At 41.2% G+C, this 19684-nt stretch overlaps 1 protein-coding gene across 1 annotated transcript in view; it reads right to left on the bottom strand.

Moving 5' to 3' along the window:
- Positions 1–2867: 2867 nt before the first annotated feature.
- Positions 2868–19684, bottom strand: part of DNAJC27 (DnaJ heat shock protein family (Hsp40) member C27) — a 36061-nt gene continuing 19244 nt past the window's right edge. The window contains exons 4-7 of the mRNA XM_065891452.1: positions 13787–13951; positions 13031–13153; positions 6760–6920; positions 2868–3000 (exon numbers count right to left, since the gene is read on the bottom strand). Coding sequence (XP_065747524.1) covers positions 2868–3000; positions 6760–6920; positions 13031–13153; positions 13787–13951 — 582 coding nt within the window. The remainder of the gene's footprint in view (positions 3001–6759; positions 6921–13030; positions 13154–13786; positions 13952–19684) is intronic.

Raw genomic sequence — 19684 nt, 5'->3', positions numbered from 1 at the left:
AATATTTACCAGTTGAGAATTCATTGCAAAAAAAAACTATACTAGAGTGAGTTTCCTGAGGTAAATGTGAGCCTTAAACATGAGACTGCATCTACAGAGTTATAGCAATTTATCTTGGGTAGCACCACAACGCCCCCAAGTCTGGACTTTACTGGGCACACATTTATGTGAAGAAATGAAATGACAGTGCTGAAGTAAAAGAAATGTTGACAGTTGAGAATATCAATTCAAAAGGAGGCAGGAAAGAGGAACAGAGGAACGAAAGGAGGGTATATTTTAAAGTTCTTAGGTAGGTTGGACAATTAATTTCAAAAGCCTGCAGGTATTTCTAACAAGTTTTATAAGTGTTCATTTTTGGTGACTCAGATGCAGAAGAAATGGCTCTTCTTGAATAATAGCTGTTCGAACTTTTTCGAAAAACATGACTTTCTATAAAAATTTTTTAGCCATTGAAATTACTCTGCTAGTTATTACTCTCACTGATGTGTTGTGCAATCCTAACTGGCTGAAGAATTTTAATAAGGTTGAACTGCAAAGTACATATTTGCACCAAGAATTTAAATTAATGCACAGAGGTCTGTAAAATTTTGTATGAAGTTAGTTTTCATTGCAGATCAGGCTTCATTACTTCTTGATATTCTACTCAAGGATTATGGAAATCAGGAAAATTCTAGGACTCTGAAGCTTAACTTTCTTTTACATAAATGAAGTAGTACATGGCCATCCTTAACATTAATAACCAAGGTGCTGGGAACTGAGTCTCAAGACCTACAAATCAAGATCAGGCCAAATTTCAACAAGTCACTCACTATATAAGGACATGAATGGAAGCACTAAAGAACTCTCTCTGCTCTCATTGCTCATCTGCACCATGCACCTTATTCAAGGTGGCCAACCTAGTGTTTGATAACAATGATGAAAACTGGCACCAGGTTTTACCCAGGGCCACATACTCAGTGACCTGTCATGCCAATTTGGGCTGACACCACCATGCACAGTCCCTCATAAATATGACCCTCCTAAGTCCTGCTGTAAGAACAGATCTATGTTTAATTACTTTAGGCATGATGAAGGCCTTAAGCAAGATTTAGGCCCCGAAGAACTTTGGGCTGGAGTTCTACAGGCCCAGAGCTAAACCCCACAAGAAATCATACTCGTATCTCAACTTATAGAAAAAAAAAAAAGCATTCAATATCACCGAGATGAAAATTCATACTAGCAAACAATGCTCTGGTTTCCTGACGGCCAGCTCAGTGCAGCGCAAGGGCAGCCACACGAAGCAAAGCTGCTCTGGAGCAGGGAAGAGCCCAGAAGGCTGCAGTGGGCTTGAATTAAACGGAAGCGGCTTTTCTTCTCCGGGGTAAGGTGAATGCTCCTTGGCGACCAATATGGAATAGCTGTTTAAAATTCACAGACAGTAGTGTTTTATATACTTTGAAGCCCCAATTGGTGCAGCCTGGTCACAGCTAAAAATCTGAGTAACATGAGAGTGATGGTGTGACGAGCCAAGCAGTGGCACTGGCTCTGTAAGCTCTGGAAGAAAGGCTGGTCCTCACACTTGCTCTTCATCCATCCCTTGGATACTGAGGAAGATACTACAGCAGGAGAATGTATTTCTCTATGTGAAATTAATTTTCATCATCTGTAGCTTAAAAATATTACTAATCAGAAATTTGTAACCCAAGCAAAAGTAACAGAGGTTCTTCTCACACAGGCCTTAAGATCTCTCTGTCCACCACCCAAAGGATCCATACTTGTCTCTGGTCAACCAGGCCCAGGTGAAGGCTGCACAGGAGGATGGAGGAGTCAAGAGTCGGAAGGCACGGATTCAAGAAAAGAGAAATGGCGGCAGATGTGGACAGGAAGAGAAGAGGGAAGAGAGAGGGAACTAACACTGATGAGGAAGTGAAGAGGAGGCCTGGCACCCCTGCCTTTCCCACCTGCTGTGATGCAGAACGTGATGCAGAAACAAAGAAGGCACAAGCCTCATATGGAGGCTCTCCTAGGGCATCAAACATGCCCGAGCCAGGCCGGCCGTGCCCTCTAGGCATGTGTGCTCAATCTAGTGTGACCTGCAGGCACTACTGTCTTGGAGTCTGACTCCTGATTCCTAGGCGATGATGCTCCCTAGAGCTACCAGCACCCACTTCCATGGCCAGCGAGAGGCCTCAGATTCAGGGCCAGGACTAGCAGCAGCCAGTGTACCAGAACTTGCGGCCGCCATCACTGTCTTTGCTCTCTTAGGACTGGCTGGTCTCTCCCCCTGGTGGCTGGAGAAGGGGAACAGAGTGAATGTCACAAAAGGGCTGCTCAGTTCAGAATTGTATCACCTCGTTTCACTTCCAAAGGGCTGCCAAGAGTTCATTAACTATAGATTGATGCTTATAATACTACCAAAGAAACTCACTGTAAAAGGGGCAACTTGCTTGTGAGGTCACCACACTTTCGGGGATTCTGCTATGTCTGCTTCCATTTTTGTTTTCTTCTCTGATGATGAATGTTTTTAAAAAGAAAAAGTGAAAGGATCCTCCTATCCTCCTTCCAGAAACCTCATGGACTTTCCTGAGCAAAGTGCCTAAGGGATGCTACACTGACAGAGCTAACAAACTCATGAGAAAAATCTCTTACATCATTCAGAAGTAGGAAATGAACGGTAGTGTATAAGTGGCGCTTGGTTCTCTTCACTTCATCTCTGCAAAATGTCTATGGCATGGTAACAGGCACCCGAATTACTGATTTACAAATGACAGCACTTGAGTGAAGACAGCTGTAAGATTCTGTGGAGGAAAAACCCATGTTGGCTACTTTACCTCTAGGGAAAGTCTGTTTGGACTCGAGGCCCACACTTGTCTTTTTTTTTCTACTTTCTATTTGATGTTTTTCAGGAGGGCTGTTCGGGCATTCACAACGGCTTTGAAGGCATCTTCACTACCAGGTGCTACACACTTGTCAGGGTGAAGCAGCACAGCAAGTTTCCGATATGCTTTGTTGACTTCATCTCTACAAGGAAAAGCAAAGCTCTATGTCAGTATCGAGGTCAGCCCCCACCCTCCACCCACTGCATTTTAGCTGTTTGGATATCATAATATCTCTTACAGTAAGCATATCCCAAATAAATGTTACCCTTTCTCAAAGGCGGGACTAAAGGACTAGGAAACAAACAATGCACAAATAATATGTAACATTCAAGTAGACAAATACACAACGCAAAGTGAGTATACAAACAAACATGATCAGATGAAAATAGTACTCAGCACTTCACAGGCACTCGGCATTTGCGGACGGAAGCAATGAGGACAGGGGCCATCAGGGCAGGCCCCCTGGAGGAGGGTTCTGGAAGAAGGTTGGGTTCAGGGATTGACACAGTGGTGGGGAATACAGAGCAGCAGGGAGAAAACCGGCAGAGGCCAGGAAGGGAGCCCGCATGCAGTTCCAGGAGGAAACTGCACTGGGAAGTAACAAGAAACAAAGTTGGCCAGGGAGCAGGGGTCAGTAAGTGAAGGGCCTTGAAGGCAAAACAACAAAAAAGTTGGATTTTTAACAGTAGGTGTTTCATGACAAAATGGTGCTGGGAAAGCTGTTTTTGGAAGTTAGGAGACAGGTAGGAGGTTGTTACAATAACCCAAGCATGAATACAAGGGTTTAGATTAAGGTGTTTGTGGAAGCCAACAAGGGAAGGCAAAAGAGATAACAGAAACAAAGTCCTGGCAGAAGCAGATGATGAGCTGGGTATAGGGGTGGAGAAGACTGAAATGAGGGCTGAAATGAGTTCCAGGGTCATGGGGAATCTAAGGCCTCGGGGAAGATGGTGGCACCACTGACCAAGAAAGAGCCAATGGAAAGGGGTACCTGAGAGTTACAGTGAGCTCCCTGAGACCAAAGAAGAAACAAGAGAGGATTTAACGTTATCTAGAGAGGAAAGGAGCAGTACGATCAGTGTTTCACCAAAGACCAGGAAGCCCCAGGAGAGACCTCTAAGGAGCAGGGACTGCTGGGGTGGGGGCTGGAGACCACCTGGCCCTGCAATTCTCCCCGCTCTTCATATCCTCAGGTGTCAGGCCTCTGAGAGGCTTTCAAGTGCCCAGCCACTCCCCTGGTCAGAGTCTGGCTCTGTCTCTACCAGATGGTTTTATTTCCCACTTCCCTTTTGAATTCCTTTTGTAATTCAAGGTTCTTGTTAACTTATAAGCCTGGATTTGGTGCTTCCCCAAATCTCCTTTATTCTTTATCAGAAGGACTTCCAGTCTAGCTCTCCAAATCAGGGAGATGGTCTTTGATATCTTGGATGTGATATCTGATCATGTTTGTTTGTATACTCACTTTGCATTGTATATTTTTCTACTTGAATGTTACATATTATTTGTGCATATGTGATATCTTACGTGTCAGCTTGGGGAGACTGAGGTCATAGGGCTATGTTAACAGCTGTCCATGTCATAGGCATACATTCTAAGGCTTTTTCTGCTTTCTGATCTTAGAGGAGTCCTTCTGAATTTTCTTGTTTTACCTTTCATGTAGCTTTTCTACATAGATAATTTCGATATTAGCTAATAAGAATCACATTCTCCCTAAGACTCTCTGTCCTTGAGGCAGTAACAGCATCCTCTCTCTTTCCCATGAGTGAGTCTTGGGTTGGGCCCCTCTAGCCACGCTGCTTCCCGAGGAAACATGTCCATATGGGGTTAGTGGTTAGGCCTGATACCTTTCAAGAATTCTGGATAGCAGGAGAAACTTTCAAGGAAAATTTTAGAGAAACAAGACTGAGTCAGGTGTGTAAAAAATACATTAATTCTACTGAAGAAGATTTTTCTTAAAGTTCAAGAATAGTAAACATAGCACTGAACAAACATTAAAACTCTCTATAACTTAAAAAAAAATGTTTTTAGGGAATTCCCTGGTGGTCTAGTGGTTAAGACTCCATGCTTCCATTGCAGGGGGCACAGGTTCGATCCCTGGTCGGGGAACTAAGATCTCGCATGCCGCACGGCACGGCCAAAAAATAAAATAAAGGTGTATTTAAAAGATAAAATGAAATAAATGTTTTTAGGTTTTGCCCAAACGTGCTCATGCCATACAAATTAGTTTGATAGACCCAGAGGAACAAAGGTAAGAAAAGAACATGTTATATTGGCTAAGGATATGGAAATTATGGAGGCCCTGTAAATTTTGGGAGATTCCAGTTAACCACAATGAATAAGTAAGAAACCAAAAGTTTCTTTTTCCCTAATGATTATTGTTCTAAGTTAATTAGTAAGTAATAGTTTCTTAGTTATAGAGCCAATATCCCTTGGAGATGAAATGGAAGAATTTAGGATGTGACTGTGGAAGTCTAAAAGGACATTTAAAAGCCACCAATTAATTTTGTGCTATGAGGTCATCTGAATTCCTTCAGGTATTTAACAGCTCCTCAGTAATGCCTGGCAAGTCCAGGGAGACCAATAACTGTCTCCCTTTTCCCGTTCCCTCTTTCCTTCTGGACTCAAAGGTATGCTATGAGACCAAAATGGAGGAGATACTTAATGCTGTTGACGCTGACAAGGCGATTTCAAGAGCCACTTTTTCTTTTGTGGGAATCAAGGTGAAAAAGTAGAAAGGGGAGGAAAGCTACAGTGCAAAATAAAAAGGTCTGAGAACTCTAATAATACGTATAGTAACAGTATTATTATAGCATTAAAAGTTATATAACAATTGAGAGTTGTTAAGAGAGTAGATTCCAAGAGTTCTAATCACAAGGAAAAAACATTTTTTTTGGTACCGATATGAGATGGCAGATGGTAATTAAACTTACTGTGGTCATCATTTCACAATATATGTAAGTCAAATCATTATGCTGTACACCTTAAACTCATACAGTACTGTATATCATTTATATTTCAATAAAACTGGGGGGAAAAGTTATATAATCATGCTGGATAATGATTTATTCTTTCACAAAGAGTAGTGATTGTATTGCCTTTTCTCCCAAATAATTATTTTGTTTTTTGTTTTTTTACACAGCCCTCTCTCTGTTGTGGCCTCTCCCGTTGCGGAGCACAGGCTCCGGACGCGCAGGCTCAGCGGCCATGGCTCACGGGCCTAGCCGCTCCGCGGCATGTGGGATCTTCCTGGACCGGGGCACGAACCCGTGTCCCCTGCATCGGCAGGCGGCCTCTCAACCACTGCACCACCAGGGAAGCCTCCAAATAATTATTTTGGATAAAATAAAATAATTTAATATCAACACACACAGACGAGGAACTAGGAGGATTTTTGACAGAGATAGAAAGAGACAGAGACAGGCAGACACACAGTGCTCAGGGTCAAGAACCAATTCTACCACTAACTCCTGAGGTCCTTGACTCTGTTTTTAGTCTCAATGAGTCCCAGTTTTCCCACCTATGAAATGAAATGTTTGGACAGGTTGATTGCTAACACTCTTTCCTTCTCTAAAATTCTATGATTTAAGAATTCTCTTTTTTTTTTTCTTTTGAGGTTACATTAGCTTCAAGGCTCTTAGTCAACAAAAGCAGAGCATATAATTTCAGAAGGTACTTATATAATATACAAACCACATAGTTCCCACAGTAAGCAGTTGTGCCCTCTGTTTTCTCCCTTTGGTATTCACTTAATTCAGTGAAGGAGCATTATTAAGTAATCTAAGATATTTCCACACATCTTCATATTTCTAGCCAATTACAAGAAGATATCACACTATAATTCTGATGATTGAGTCTTTTTCTATAACAGAAGGCAGCACTAATATCTGAGAGCACTGCTTACCTTGAGGCCCCAGGTTTGACTCCCAACATGTCCCAACTATCTTTACTATTTCGAATTCTGCGAATGCTGTCTGCTTGTTCTTTGGTGAAACTAGCACTGCTATTTGTGATAGGACGTTTCCCGCCGTTTTCACATAAATCAACTATGGATACATAAAAGGTCTGCAAAAAGAAAACACATCCCAGAGGAGAACTGATTTTGAGAAAATAGGAATTCCTTCTAACCATCAACTTAAAGAATTTTAATATATTCCAGTAACTTAAAATTCACAATAAAGCAAACGTACTTTGGAAGATGTTTTTCTTTCATACTATACATACATATATGTGTATATCTATATATATTTAAGCACACAGTAAGGATAAGGAATAAAATTTCAATGGCTTATAATCCTACTCTCAGATAACCACACTTGAAATTAAAAACTAGTACCTGAATATTGTTAGAAAAATTCAAATAGTAGGAAAAAGTGTAAAATGAAAACTGTCTCCCTACCCCTCAAGTTCCTCTCCTTGAGGTAACCATTGTTAATATATTATTTCAGTATCCTTCCAGAATAATTTTCTATCAGTACCCAGTCCATACACACACCCAAACCCTAAGCATTTACATAAAAGAGAGCAGACTAAACACACTGCTTAGCACCCTGCATTTTTTTTCACATAATAATAAATCTTGGAACCTTTCTCTAGCTGCATATAGACACTTTCTTCCTTCTTTCGTTTAGGTTTTTTCTTTTACATCTTTATTGGAGTATAATTGCTTTACAATGGTGTGTTAGTCTCTGCTGTATAATAAAGTGAATCAGCTATACGTATACATATATCCCCATATCCCCTCCCTCTTGCGTCTCCCTTCCACTCTCCCTGTCCCACCCCTCTAGGTGGTCACCAAGCACCGAGCTGATCTCCCTGTGCTATGCGGCTGCCTCCCACTAGCTATCTATTTTACATTTGGTAGTGTATATATGTCCATGCCACTCTCTCACCTCGTCCCAGCTTACCCTCCCCTCCCCAATTCCTCCTTTTAAATGACGGTTCAGTATTCTACTGTGTGACTATACCATAATTTATTTAACCAACTCCCTATTCTTGGACAGGTCAATTGTTTCTAGGTTTTTTCATAAACACTGCTTTAGTGAATATTTTTTTATGTGTATATATCTCTGCACACTTGTGGGAATACTGCTTTGGGATAAATTCCTAAAAGAATAACTACTGAATAAAAGTGTATGTGCATTTTACTTTTTGATTTTGACAACTTTCATACAAAAAGGTTATACCAGTTTATACTCCCATCACTGTGTATGGGAGTGCCTATTTTCCCACACTCTTGTCAACACTGGGCATTATCATACATCTTCACTTTTGCCAAGCTGATGTGTATCTCACAGTTTTTATTTCATTTCTTTAATTATACGTGAAATTGAGTATCTTTTCACTTGCTTATCAGTCTTTTCTTGTTCTGTAAACTGTTCATATTCTTTTCCTATTTTTATAATGTTTTTCAAAGTGAAAACTATTTTTGATCCTGCTCATATTTCATGCTCTATGCACTATTATTGTTGTTGAATAACTTCACACAAAAGACTAATTTAATACACTATGGCTGCTTTCAAATTGACTTATCTCCTCATCCCTCCATTTCTTTTTTAATCTCTTCCTCTTTTTTTTCCAGATATTTCTACAGTGCCTATTATCATCTAAAACTTTTATCCTTCTCTTTGACTCCTCTTTCTTATCTCCAGTATTAGCTAATCAATTTGGCAACCTAAACAAGAAGCCTTGACATGTGAAAAGGGGTGTCAAAGGAAAAGCCGTTAGATACCAAGACAAGAGAAGTGTTAACTTAGTTTTAGTCTATCTTAACACTGCTCTGTGTTAACAGTGTAAGATAAAACCAAGTTCCTTCCTGATATAAAGTGTCTATTAAATATATAGGAAACAAAGAAAGTATTGATTAAATTGAACCAGCAGGAATGCACTACTTCTAAGTACTTACAGAATAGTTTATTATACTCTGTTACCCTTTTTTTTTAAAGACTATCCATTAGTTCTACCCAAGATTAATCTAAAAAAATAAAAGCAACCTAAAAGGGATCATAGTTCACAAATGTTTGCTTGTGCTACGTATCAATAAGGTTTTCTTCTAGTCTGTAAGTTAACCTAAAATATAAACACTCACAGATTTCTGAGGGCACAAGCATTTACTCATAACACATAATGTTACAGAAGGCTAGCTGTGGTGATATAGAGAATGCTAGAACTGAAGTCAAAAGTCTGTTCAAATTCCTTGTCTGAGTGCCAGCCATGTTGGAGTAATGGGTACTGGACTGAACCTCCTGCCATAAACTACTATAAAAGTGAACAAATATATGAGGTAACTCTTTTCAGGTAGTGGACAACAGCAAGTGCAAGACTGCTCCTTGGTCTTCTACCTGGAGTCCATTTCCTGACCCTGTCACAGAAAGCCAGAGTCTGAGCAGGCACAAAGTCCCATTGAGCTAAGGAGGTAGAGGTGAGAGCTTGAGGATGCTGAAGTGGCTAGAATCTGTGGAGCAGGGCCTTGGATAGGAGGGAATTGTGCAGAGTTGGGCCCCAGAAGTCCATGTGAGGGTTCCCTACTAGTTTGTAGCTGAGGGCTAGGCTATAAATACATAGGATGAGATCACCTGAGGCTTATCAGATAATAGCTACTAAGGGGTTGAGAACAGAACTGGCTAGTGGTGGGAACTGACTACTAAGGGGAAGAGCCATCCTGGGGACACCAGAATTTGGCCTTGTTAGAGGAGAGAGACTGCCTTAACATCTCATTAATACCCCTAGCATCTAGCTGAGACACCACAGAAAGGCTTTGCCTTACGAGTTAGATTCATTCTAACAAAACCTAAAACCAAGAACGACAAGATCTGCAAGGGGGACAGAATTTGCAGGCTGAGTCCTGCCAAATTAGAAGGGCTTGGGAAACACTTTGGGTTTCCTTCAGATCCTTGCTATTAAAGCAAAAAGTCAAGCCTATACAAGTTCAATGTAATCTGCCTGAACTGCCTGCTGAAACAAAACCAACACTCTTCTGAGGCAAATAAACAAATCTAGAGTCTCTATAATGTATTGTCTACAATGTCTGGTGTTAAATCAAAAATCACTGCTCATACAAAGAAACAAAAATGTGATCCATAGTCAAGAAAAAAGCAGTCCATAGAAACTGAACCCAAGATGGTTCAGATATTGGACAAAGACTGTAAAGCTGCTATTATAACTATTTCAAAGAGATAAAGAAAAATATGTTCAAAATGAGTAAACAGAGAATCTCAGCAAAGAACTGGAACTACACAAAAGAACAAAATGCAAATTCTACAACTGAAAAGTAGTGAATTGAAAACTTCACTTGGTACATTTAACAGCAGATTGAAATCAGATCAATAGAGACAATGCAATCTGAAAAACAGAGGAAAATGGAAGAAAAATAAACAGTCTCAAGGACTATGGGAAAAAACAAAATGGCCTAATATATACATAATTGGAGTCCCAGAAGGAAAAGAGTGAAAATAGGGCCAAAAAAAATTGGAAGAAATAACGGTTTAAAAAAAAAATTCCCATATTTGATGAAAAACACCTGCTTACCAATCCAAGAAAATCAACAAACCCCAAGTAAGATAAATATAAAGAGAGCCACACCTAGGCACATAGCACAACTGCTGAAAATCAAAGATAATCTCTTGAAAGTAGCTGGAGGAAAAAAAGGACACAATATATATAAAGGAATAAGAGTAAGAGCAGGTGCTAACATCTCATGGGACACAACAGAGGCCAGAAGAGAATGAACCAGTGTCTTCAAAGTGCTGAAAGAAAGTTAATCTCTAACAGTTATTTATACCTCTTGGACAAATCACTACTACTCTTTGATGTCCTCACATCTGAAATGAGAATGATACCTGCCACACATTGTTAAGAGTCTCATATGAGTGAAGCATGTAAACTTCTCCAGAAGTTTAATTGGTTAATTTAATTTAAATGGTTAAGTATCATGATTGCATACATATAGGTACAAACTATGTACCTATATAGTCTATGTATTCAAAAGAATAGAAAAGTGGCAAACCAATATCAACTTATTTCGTCTTGAAATAGACGCTACTGATGCCCAATTCAGCCTGTCAGCCAAGGATAAAACCTGTCTTCTAGTAGAAGGGGTGACATCTTGTCAGAAGGAAATTCAGCACAAAAGATTAAATAAAATCCCACTTGATAATTAAGAACAACTCTTTATAGTATAGCTACATTATTTGAAATGCTAAAAATTCCCAAAATATCAGATATATTCATAAGAAAAAATGCATTATTCATGACACCACTTACTTTCAAATGTATCTATAATTAAGAGTTGACTGAACTTCCCTGGTGGCATAGTGGTTAAGAATCTGCCTGCCAGCCTTTCTCACCTTCTGAGATGGCCCACACTCTGTCTGTGGAGAGTGCTTCTCTCTAAATAAATCTACTTTAGGACTTCCCTGGTGGCGCAGTGGTTAAGAATATGCCTGCCAATGCGGGGGACATGGGTTCAATCCCTAGTGCGGGAATATCCCACATGCTGTGGAGCAACTAAGCCTGTGCGCCACAACTACTGAGCCTGCACTCTAGAACCTGCGACCCACAACTACTGAAGCCCGCACGCCCTAGAGCCCACGAGCCGCAATGACTGAGCCCACGTGCAGCAACTACTGAAGCCCATGTGCTCTAGGGCCCGCGTGCCACAACTACTGAACCCATGTGCTGCAACTACTGAAGCCTGCACACCTAGAGCCCATGCTCTGCAACAAGAGAAGCCACCACAATGAGAAGCCTGCGCACCGCAACGAAGAGTAACCCCCACTTGCTACAACTAGAGAAAGCCTGCGCACAGCAATGAAGGCCCAACGCAGTCCAAAAATAAATAAATAAATAAAATCCACTTCTTACCTAAAAAAAAAAGAATCTGCCTGCCAATGCAGGGGACATGGGTTTGAGCCCTGGTCCGGGAAGATCCCACATGCCATGAAGCAACTAAGCCCCTGTGCCACTACTGAGCCTGTGCTCTAGAGCCCACAAGCCACAACTACTGAAGCCCGCATGCCTAGAGCCCGTGCTCCACAAGAGAAGCTACCGCAATAAGAAGCCCAAGCACCTCAAAGAGTAGTCCCCGCTCACCACAACTACAGAAAGCCCGCACGTAGCAACAAAGACCCAAAGCAGCCAAAAATTAATTCCTTTTTTTAAAAAGAAAAAAAAATTTTTTTAAAAAGGACTTGACTATAATTTGTTGTTTAGGTAGTCTCCCCCCTTAAAATTATTCTAGATTATTAAATTCTAAAAAATGACCATCTATTCAGGTTGCCATGTTAGTCCATCCTTCTATTGCCTACGTGATCGGTGAGACCGAACTTTTACGTATGACTGGCTGGATTCTGCAATGATAGTCTCCTGGTCTCTAACTGTACCCCCAGGGGCTGCGATATAGGATTATATTGGCTATGGCAAGGCAATTTTGCCAAAGTAGTGCCTTCATTTGATTATGCATACACATGTAACCAAAGGTGGTTTTAAAGAAAATCTTTGTCCCATTTAAGTAAGTATATAATAAGTGTTGTTAAACTTGATGATCATCAGGATCACCTATAGAGATTTTTCAAAATACAGGTTCCAGGGACTTCCCTGGTGGTCCAGTGGTTAAGAATCCACCTTCCAATGTAGGGGATGCGGGTTCGATCCCTGGTCGGGGAACTAAGATCCCACAGGCCGCGGGTCAACTAAGCCTGTGTGCCGCAACTACTGAGCCTGTGTGCTGCAAACTACAGAGCCCACATGCACTAGAGCCCACACACCACAACTAGAGAGAAGCCTGTGCACCACAGTGTAGATCCCACACAGCGAAATAAATAAATAAACAAAACAAACAAATAAATAAATAAACAAAATACAGGTTCCTCAGCTCCATCAAAACATTAAGCTTCCGGTAGGTCTGGAGCCCAGCAATTTGTATTTTGAAGAATTTCCCCAGGTAATTCTGATGAGCAGGTAGATCTGGTCTAAAACAGACAGCAGACAAATATCACACATACACACACACTCATTCTCTCCCTCTCTCTCCCATTCTTTCTTTCTTACTAGCTTCGGAAAAGAAAGCTTATTCTAATTGAGAAATTCCTATTACTATTTTGCTTCTCATAATTTACACTAAAATTTGGTATGGTCAGCCTTGACACAAACTCTAAAACAATAAAATGCCAGGTTACCTGGAACATCTCACTGATTCCTTCTCCAGTTTGAGCCGAAGTTTCGAAGTACAGGAACCCTTTGCTTTCAGCCCAAAGACGTCCTTCACTTTCATCAACACAGCGGTGCTTAGCACAGTCGATCTGAAATTAAAAGTTGGGGGCAGGGGGAGAGAAGATTCCAACCTTGTCCCACTAGAATAGGACCAGTAGGTCTCTGTCAATCCTTTGCTGAGGCAAAAACTCTTAAGTGAACCCCAGCACTAGCATATAAAATTATCAGGAACAAAAAAGATTTAAAAATTACTTATATTGAATGTGGACTGATTTTCTGTGGTGAAACCACAAGTGCCTGATACCAGCATTCTCCTTTGAGAACACTGCTGCTGCTCACCTCTGTGAAAGCTGGCTTCATCACATCTGCCACGCCTGAGGGCCATGGTCTGCCCTTCACACCTTTCCACAGTCCACATTTCACCTAATTGCTTCCCCTCCTCCAATCAGGTCAGAGTGTTATTATTAGGCTCCACCTCTCCTGCTCAGTCACCAATATCCTCCCCAAGTGCGGCACCAGTGAAAAAAAAAGGATAAAAATCCTGATATGCCAGGCTTTATTTTTTAATTGTTTTTGTTTTAGGGACCTTTGTTTTGAAAAGCTGTTGATTCCTGTATTACAGATTGCAGAATTTTTTTCTTTTTATTTATTCCCCAAAACTCAGCCACACTCTTCCCATAATGAACCTAGAAAGTTAAGCATACCATTTCCAAAGCAGTTACCTTGTTGGCACACACTGCAAATACAATATTTTCCATGTTTCCATGAGGTCCAAGATCTTGCTTCATTTCTGCCAGCCATGCATCAAGGGCATCAAAGGAATCTTTCTGCCCAACATCATAGACCAGTATCACACCCTGTGTGTCCTTGTAAAACTCATTACGAACCTTTACATAAAAGAACAGGTGCACAAAATGTAGGTATTATGATTTTATAAAAGTATATCTCACAGTCATTGACTTAGCAAAGTGTGTTCTTTTGTGTATCCATAGTGTTTTCTAATTGTTACTACTGGCCTTTCGAGGGCTTTTTATAAAATCAATTTTAAAAGTCTCTTAGTATAGAAGGACTTGTGATGGAACTGACAGCCTCCTGCCCCAACCCTCCTCACCTCCAGTTCCATTCCCCAGAGGCGATCAATCTTTCATTGTTGTTAGTAGGCCTTTAGAAGAACACAAATTATATAGCATTCTTCTTAAGGAGAACTAGGAAGGTGAATGAATAATTAAAAAGAACTTAAGGCAAAAAATGACACAAGTATCAGCAGTAGGTACAGCCATTTATATATCACATCCCAAAGCTGGCTTCCCCCAGGATGCTAGGCAGAACCTCCCTATGACTCTTGGGTCTCTATAGCAACTCTAGAACTCCAAACTCTTGAGTGTCTGTGTGATGCAGTGGAAAAGAGCATGGGCTCTGGAGTCAGATCTGGGTTTACACTTACTTACTAGTTGTGTGATCTTGGGCAAGTCACATAACCTCTCTGCATCTCAGTTTCCTCAACTGTAAAATGGGGATAACACTACTTACTTCACAGGGTTATTATGAGGATTAAATGAGATAATGAAGGCAGAGCACCTAAATAGTGCCTGGAAAACAATGTGTATCAGCACCTTCTCCTTTCCTTCCTTGCATTCATTCTGACTGTCCTCCTTTGATGTTCTTATTAAAAATGGCAACTGAGGACTTCCCTGGTGGTGCAGTGGTTAAGAATCCGCCTGCCAATGCAGGGGACATGGGTTCGAGCCCTAGTCCGGGAAGATCCCACATGCCGTGGAGCAACTAAGCCCGTGTGCCACAACTACTGAGCCTGTGTTTCTACAGCCCACATGCCACAACTGAAGCGCACGTGCCCAGAGCCTGTACTCCACATCAAGAGAAGCCACCACAATGAGAAGCCCGCGCACCGCAACGAAGAGTAGCCCCCGCTCGCCGCAACTAGAGAAAGCCCGCGCACAGCAACGAAGACCCAACGCAGCCAAAAATAAATAAATAAATAAATGTTCCTTTAAAAAAAAAAGAGGCAACTGACCTCTGGGGCATATCTTCAATTCTGGGAAGAGGCAACATGAAGTACAGGGCGCAATAAAGTGGTAGAGGCGCTAACGTGACAGGTTGGCAGATGAGGAACAACACTGACGGACTGGGGTTTTCAGGCCAAAATTCCAGTAAGAATCCTGACAGAGGCCATGTATTATATGTTCTTTCCAGAAAATTCCAGTAAGTACTCAGACTCACGCTGGATATGTAGTAAGAATGAAGACATCTCTCACACATCTGGCATGAAGTATCTATAGGTTTCTGAGCATAGAGAGACACCTGGACCAAGAATGTAAGTCCCTCTTAATTTATATAAACATAGAAAGCTATCCCCTAAAATCAAAACCAACAAAATTGGAACGAATTTAATGTGATGAAGACCAGGAAGGTGTCTTCTACCCTCAGTACTCATGGCCCTTAGCCCTCTTGCAGGAGTTAAATAGAGTTTTCCCTTCTGTCTAGAAACTCCTGCTGCCTGGGCTCCCACACACCACATTCTCCAGGTTCTTAACTGATCTCTCTTCCACCGACTCCTCTTCTCTCCATTGCTCCCACTCCAGTCTGCCGCCACATTTCCAAACCCTGTCCTGGGCCCTCATCCCTTCTTTGTTATCCTTCCTCCCAACTCAGCAAAATCAACCACTTGCGCGGTTTCAACTGTGAGAACCTCCAAGCTGAGTCCTTTCATCAGCACTTCTAGACCCACATTTCCAGTGAGCTCTAGACTTCCAGCTGAATGTCCTGTTGGAAACTCAGATTCCATCTGCACAACAGGAAACCCTCCAATTCATTCCTTCCTAAACTTTTCCTTCTCTTGAACTTCTAGTGATGAAAGCAGCACACCCCTCGCTGAGCCACTCAGGTTGAAAGCCTGGTGTTAGCCTCTGCTGCTCTTCTTTGCCCAGCAGATTCAAACAGTTCTGTAGAAGCCGCCTCTGCCATGCTTCTTGCACCGTCACTTCCTTTCCATTTTCATTGCCAACATTATCTCTTGACCGCACAACTGCAAGAGTCTTCTAAGCAATCTCCCTAGCAACGTTATATATTGTGCATATGTATCTTTTTAAAGCCCCGGCTCAAAAATTCTTCATTGTTTCCCTACTGCCCACCCTCCAAAGTTCAAACTCTTTTAGTTGATATTAACAGCATCTGATCAGTCCTCCACCAACTTCCCAGCTTGATCCCCTCCTGTTCCCTGTACTTCAAACTGGATAATCTCTCATTCCCCAAACCTGTCCTATGCCTTCCTAACTCCACCTGGAAGTGGATACCTCTTCGTCTTTCATTTTCTAAGATCTAGCTATAATGCTGTATCTTTCATGTAGCTTCTTCTTCCCCCTTTCTCACCATCTAATCCCCTCCACCTGCAAAACAGAATGCAATCTCTATGTCCCTTGGAATACCACAGCATTCTGTACTTCTAATAGCACTCATGTCACTTCCTGTCTAGTTTCATAGTTAGTAGCATATCCAGCTGTCTTCCCCACTAGACTGTAAGCGACATGAAGGAACATATCTTTGTGTCACCCCCTGGGCCTAGCAGGTATAAGTATTTGTGTAATCAAATGGCTGAATGTGCTATAGTAGAGAACAAAAGTAGAGGCCAAAAGGGAAAAGAATTCCAAAATCAGATCATGCTGTTCAGAGGGAGATTTGTGTGTAGAAAGAGAATTAAATGAGCTCAATGGATTTCTCTTTCAAGGGACTCAAGTTCAAGTTTGGGTTCAGCAACTAGCTGTCATCTTGAGTAAGTGACTTTATTACCTCCAGCCTTAGTTTCTGTAAAATGGAAAGGTCAAAGCTGATGCCTCAGTGGTCCCTAGAGTTCCATTATTCTTACCTCCCCAAACAGCTTTCTACTGTAATCCTGGCAGACTTGCTGCATCTGAAGTTTAATTAAATAGGACGCTGAGGGAACTGCAATTATTTAATTTTAAAGCAGAGGTGGCAAACTTTCTAGCTTGCAGGTTAGAGAGAGCTGTTAGTTTAATATCACTCAGGCCTCAGAAAGTCTTAATAGACCCACTAACTCATCCCAATAAACCCCAGAATTCAGCTGTGTGCACGAGTGGAAGCAAGACTCGTGGTAAAATACAGGCCATCATTCTCTTGGGGGTCCCCTCTCTGACACTTTCCTCCGAGATTGCTATCTGACACACTAAGCAGACTGTCTTTTCTCAGCAGGCCCTTTGGGTAAAACTGTCACACGGACTGGTGACAATGGAAGCTTCAATGGAGGACAGACGCTAAGGATTTGAGGAAGCCAGGGACCTTGAGAATGACTGTGGATGCTTCACTAGGTGTGTGCTGGGCAAAGGTGTACTTTGGTCAGTTTAGGGCTTAGAAAGAAGGTGATGGCTTTGGTCTCGTCAAATAGGAGGGTTTGAGCTACAGACAGCAAATACTTGACCAAAAAGGAGAGATCAAGGCTATTTTGGAGAAAAGGTACTTCAGAAGTGGTGATTTCAAGGTGCTTCTATTAATTATACTTCTATTTTTGTGAGCTGCTAAAAAAGTAGCTATTGCAATTTTGGGCTGCGTTAATAAGCGTCTAGTGTCTAATGATAGAAGTAACAGAACGCTCAGGCTTTTTCACTAGTTAGACAATATCTGGAATGTTGTGTTCAGTTCTCAGCTCCCTATCAGCTACCTAGAGGTTATCCACACAGGATGCTGACTGGTCTAGCTGTGGCAGGAAGAAAAAATGTTTTACCTGGAAAGGTGCAGATTAACAAATATTAGGAAGGTTCTCTTGTAGAAGCACAAACTCAGGCTATGTTGCCTCAAAAACAAGGCCAGAATCAGTAGCAAATTCAAAGGAAGGCAGCCTTCATAACAGAGAAGTTGTTAATGTAGAGTTTTTAACTCTGTAAAAGATTAACTCATGAAGTAGTGAGACCCTATCATTAGACACACTCATTCTCCAAACTTAACAGTCTGCACCACTCAAAACTGTCCTGTGTATTATACGGTCCCTGGATTCCCACCAACCTACATAATTCTTACTTCTCCATCAAGACTCAGTTTAAATGTTGCTTCCTTCAACAGGATTTCCTGACCTTCCAGAAAAGCTAGGTGTGGGTATTAAATGCTCCCAAGCATTCTGTCCTTTGTTTACCATGTGTCTTCTCTGACATAACTATGTGTCATGAAAACTGGGGCTGTGTATTTTCAGTGTACAGCATAGAAACTGGCATACTGTTATCTGGTGAATGACTGATGGCCATCAATCAGGGATGCTACAGAAAGAAATCCTGCAATGAAGAAGTCTGGACCACATAATTCTCAGGCATCTTCCAACTTTCCACTTACATGACTTTGGTGTAATCTAAGATTTATGTTAGCATTTCTGGTAGTTAGAATCTACGTCAAACTTTGGTCACCTAGAGCCTCCATTCCTTTTTCACTGACAATATTCTACACTTGTAAAATTGATTTAATCTACTGTAAGGCTTCACATTTGAAAGGAATTCATTTAACCTAAATATTTGGGTATATTCACAAGATGGAAGATTATATAGCCATTAAAAGTTACGTTTCCTGTGGTAAGATGGAGTACGTGTGCTTTTCCCTATGCCTTCTGCTAAGTACAAGTAAAAATCCAGGATGCTATATATAAAACATACAGAGACTTGCCTGGCGGTCCAGCGGTTAAGACTCCACGCTTCCACTACAGGGAGCACGGGTTCAATCCCTGCTCGGAGAACTAAGATCCCACATGCCACATGGCACAGCCAAAAGAAACCAAAGAAAAATCCCAAAAAAACAAAAGAAACAAACAAAAAGAAGATTCTGGAAGGTGGGAAGGAGAAGGCAGACAAGCTAGGTACCTCAGGACCTGAGGAATGACACAGCAGTGAGTTCCCTGGGTTTTCTTTTGCCTCATGTATTCAAACCTTAGAGCAGAAGTACAACCTGGAAATGCCAATGTGTACAGACCAATAAAAGCCTAACAAAAGCCTGCTCTCTTTAGTGAAGGATCAGGAAAGATGATAACCAATCTACTTCAGCCTGACACCTCAGAAAAGCTCTGTCTCACCACTCCCACCCACTCAAGCAAAGGCTGAGTGGAAATTTTAGAAAAATAAATTACTGAAAAATAGAATGAATGAAATAAAAAGCCTAGTATTATAGTTGAGCTCAAGAGCAGAATGGAGGAGACAGTGGAAAGAATCAGTGAAATGGAAGGCAAAACAATAATGACCTAATCTGAACAACAGAGAGAAAATAAACTAAAATAAGGAAAGAAAAGAAAAAGAAAGAAAGAAAAAAGAAAAAAAACAGAGCCTCAGGGACCTGTGAGACTATAATAAGATCAGAGACCTGGAAGGAAAGGAGAAACGTGGTGGGGCTGAAAAGTACTTAAAGAGAAATAATGGATGAAAACTTCCCAAATTTGGCAGGAGGCATAAACCTACAGATTCAAGCTGAGAAAACCCCAAACAGGAAAAACTCAAAGAAATCTATGCCAAAAGACATAATTAAACCTGTAAAAATTAAAGACAAAGGAAAAATATCATGAAAGCGGTCAGAGAAAAAAATGACACCTCTCCGAACCTAAATAAGTGAACCTTCCCAAT

Source organism: Phocoena phocoena, chromosome 14 (genome assembly GCF_963924675.1).
Source record: "Phocoena phocoena chromosome 14, mPhoPho1.1, whole genome shotgun sequence".
NCBI classification, from domain to species: domain Eukaryota; kingdom Metazoa; phylum Chordata; class Mammalia; order Artiodactyla; family Phocoenidae; genus Phocoena; species Phocoena phocoena.
The sequence above is the reverse complement of the archived record's forward strand: the minus strand, read 5'-3'. Positions and strand labels throughout refer to the sequence as shown.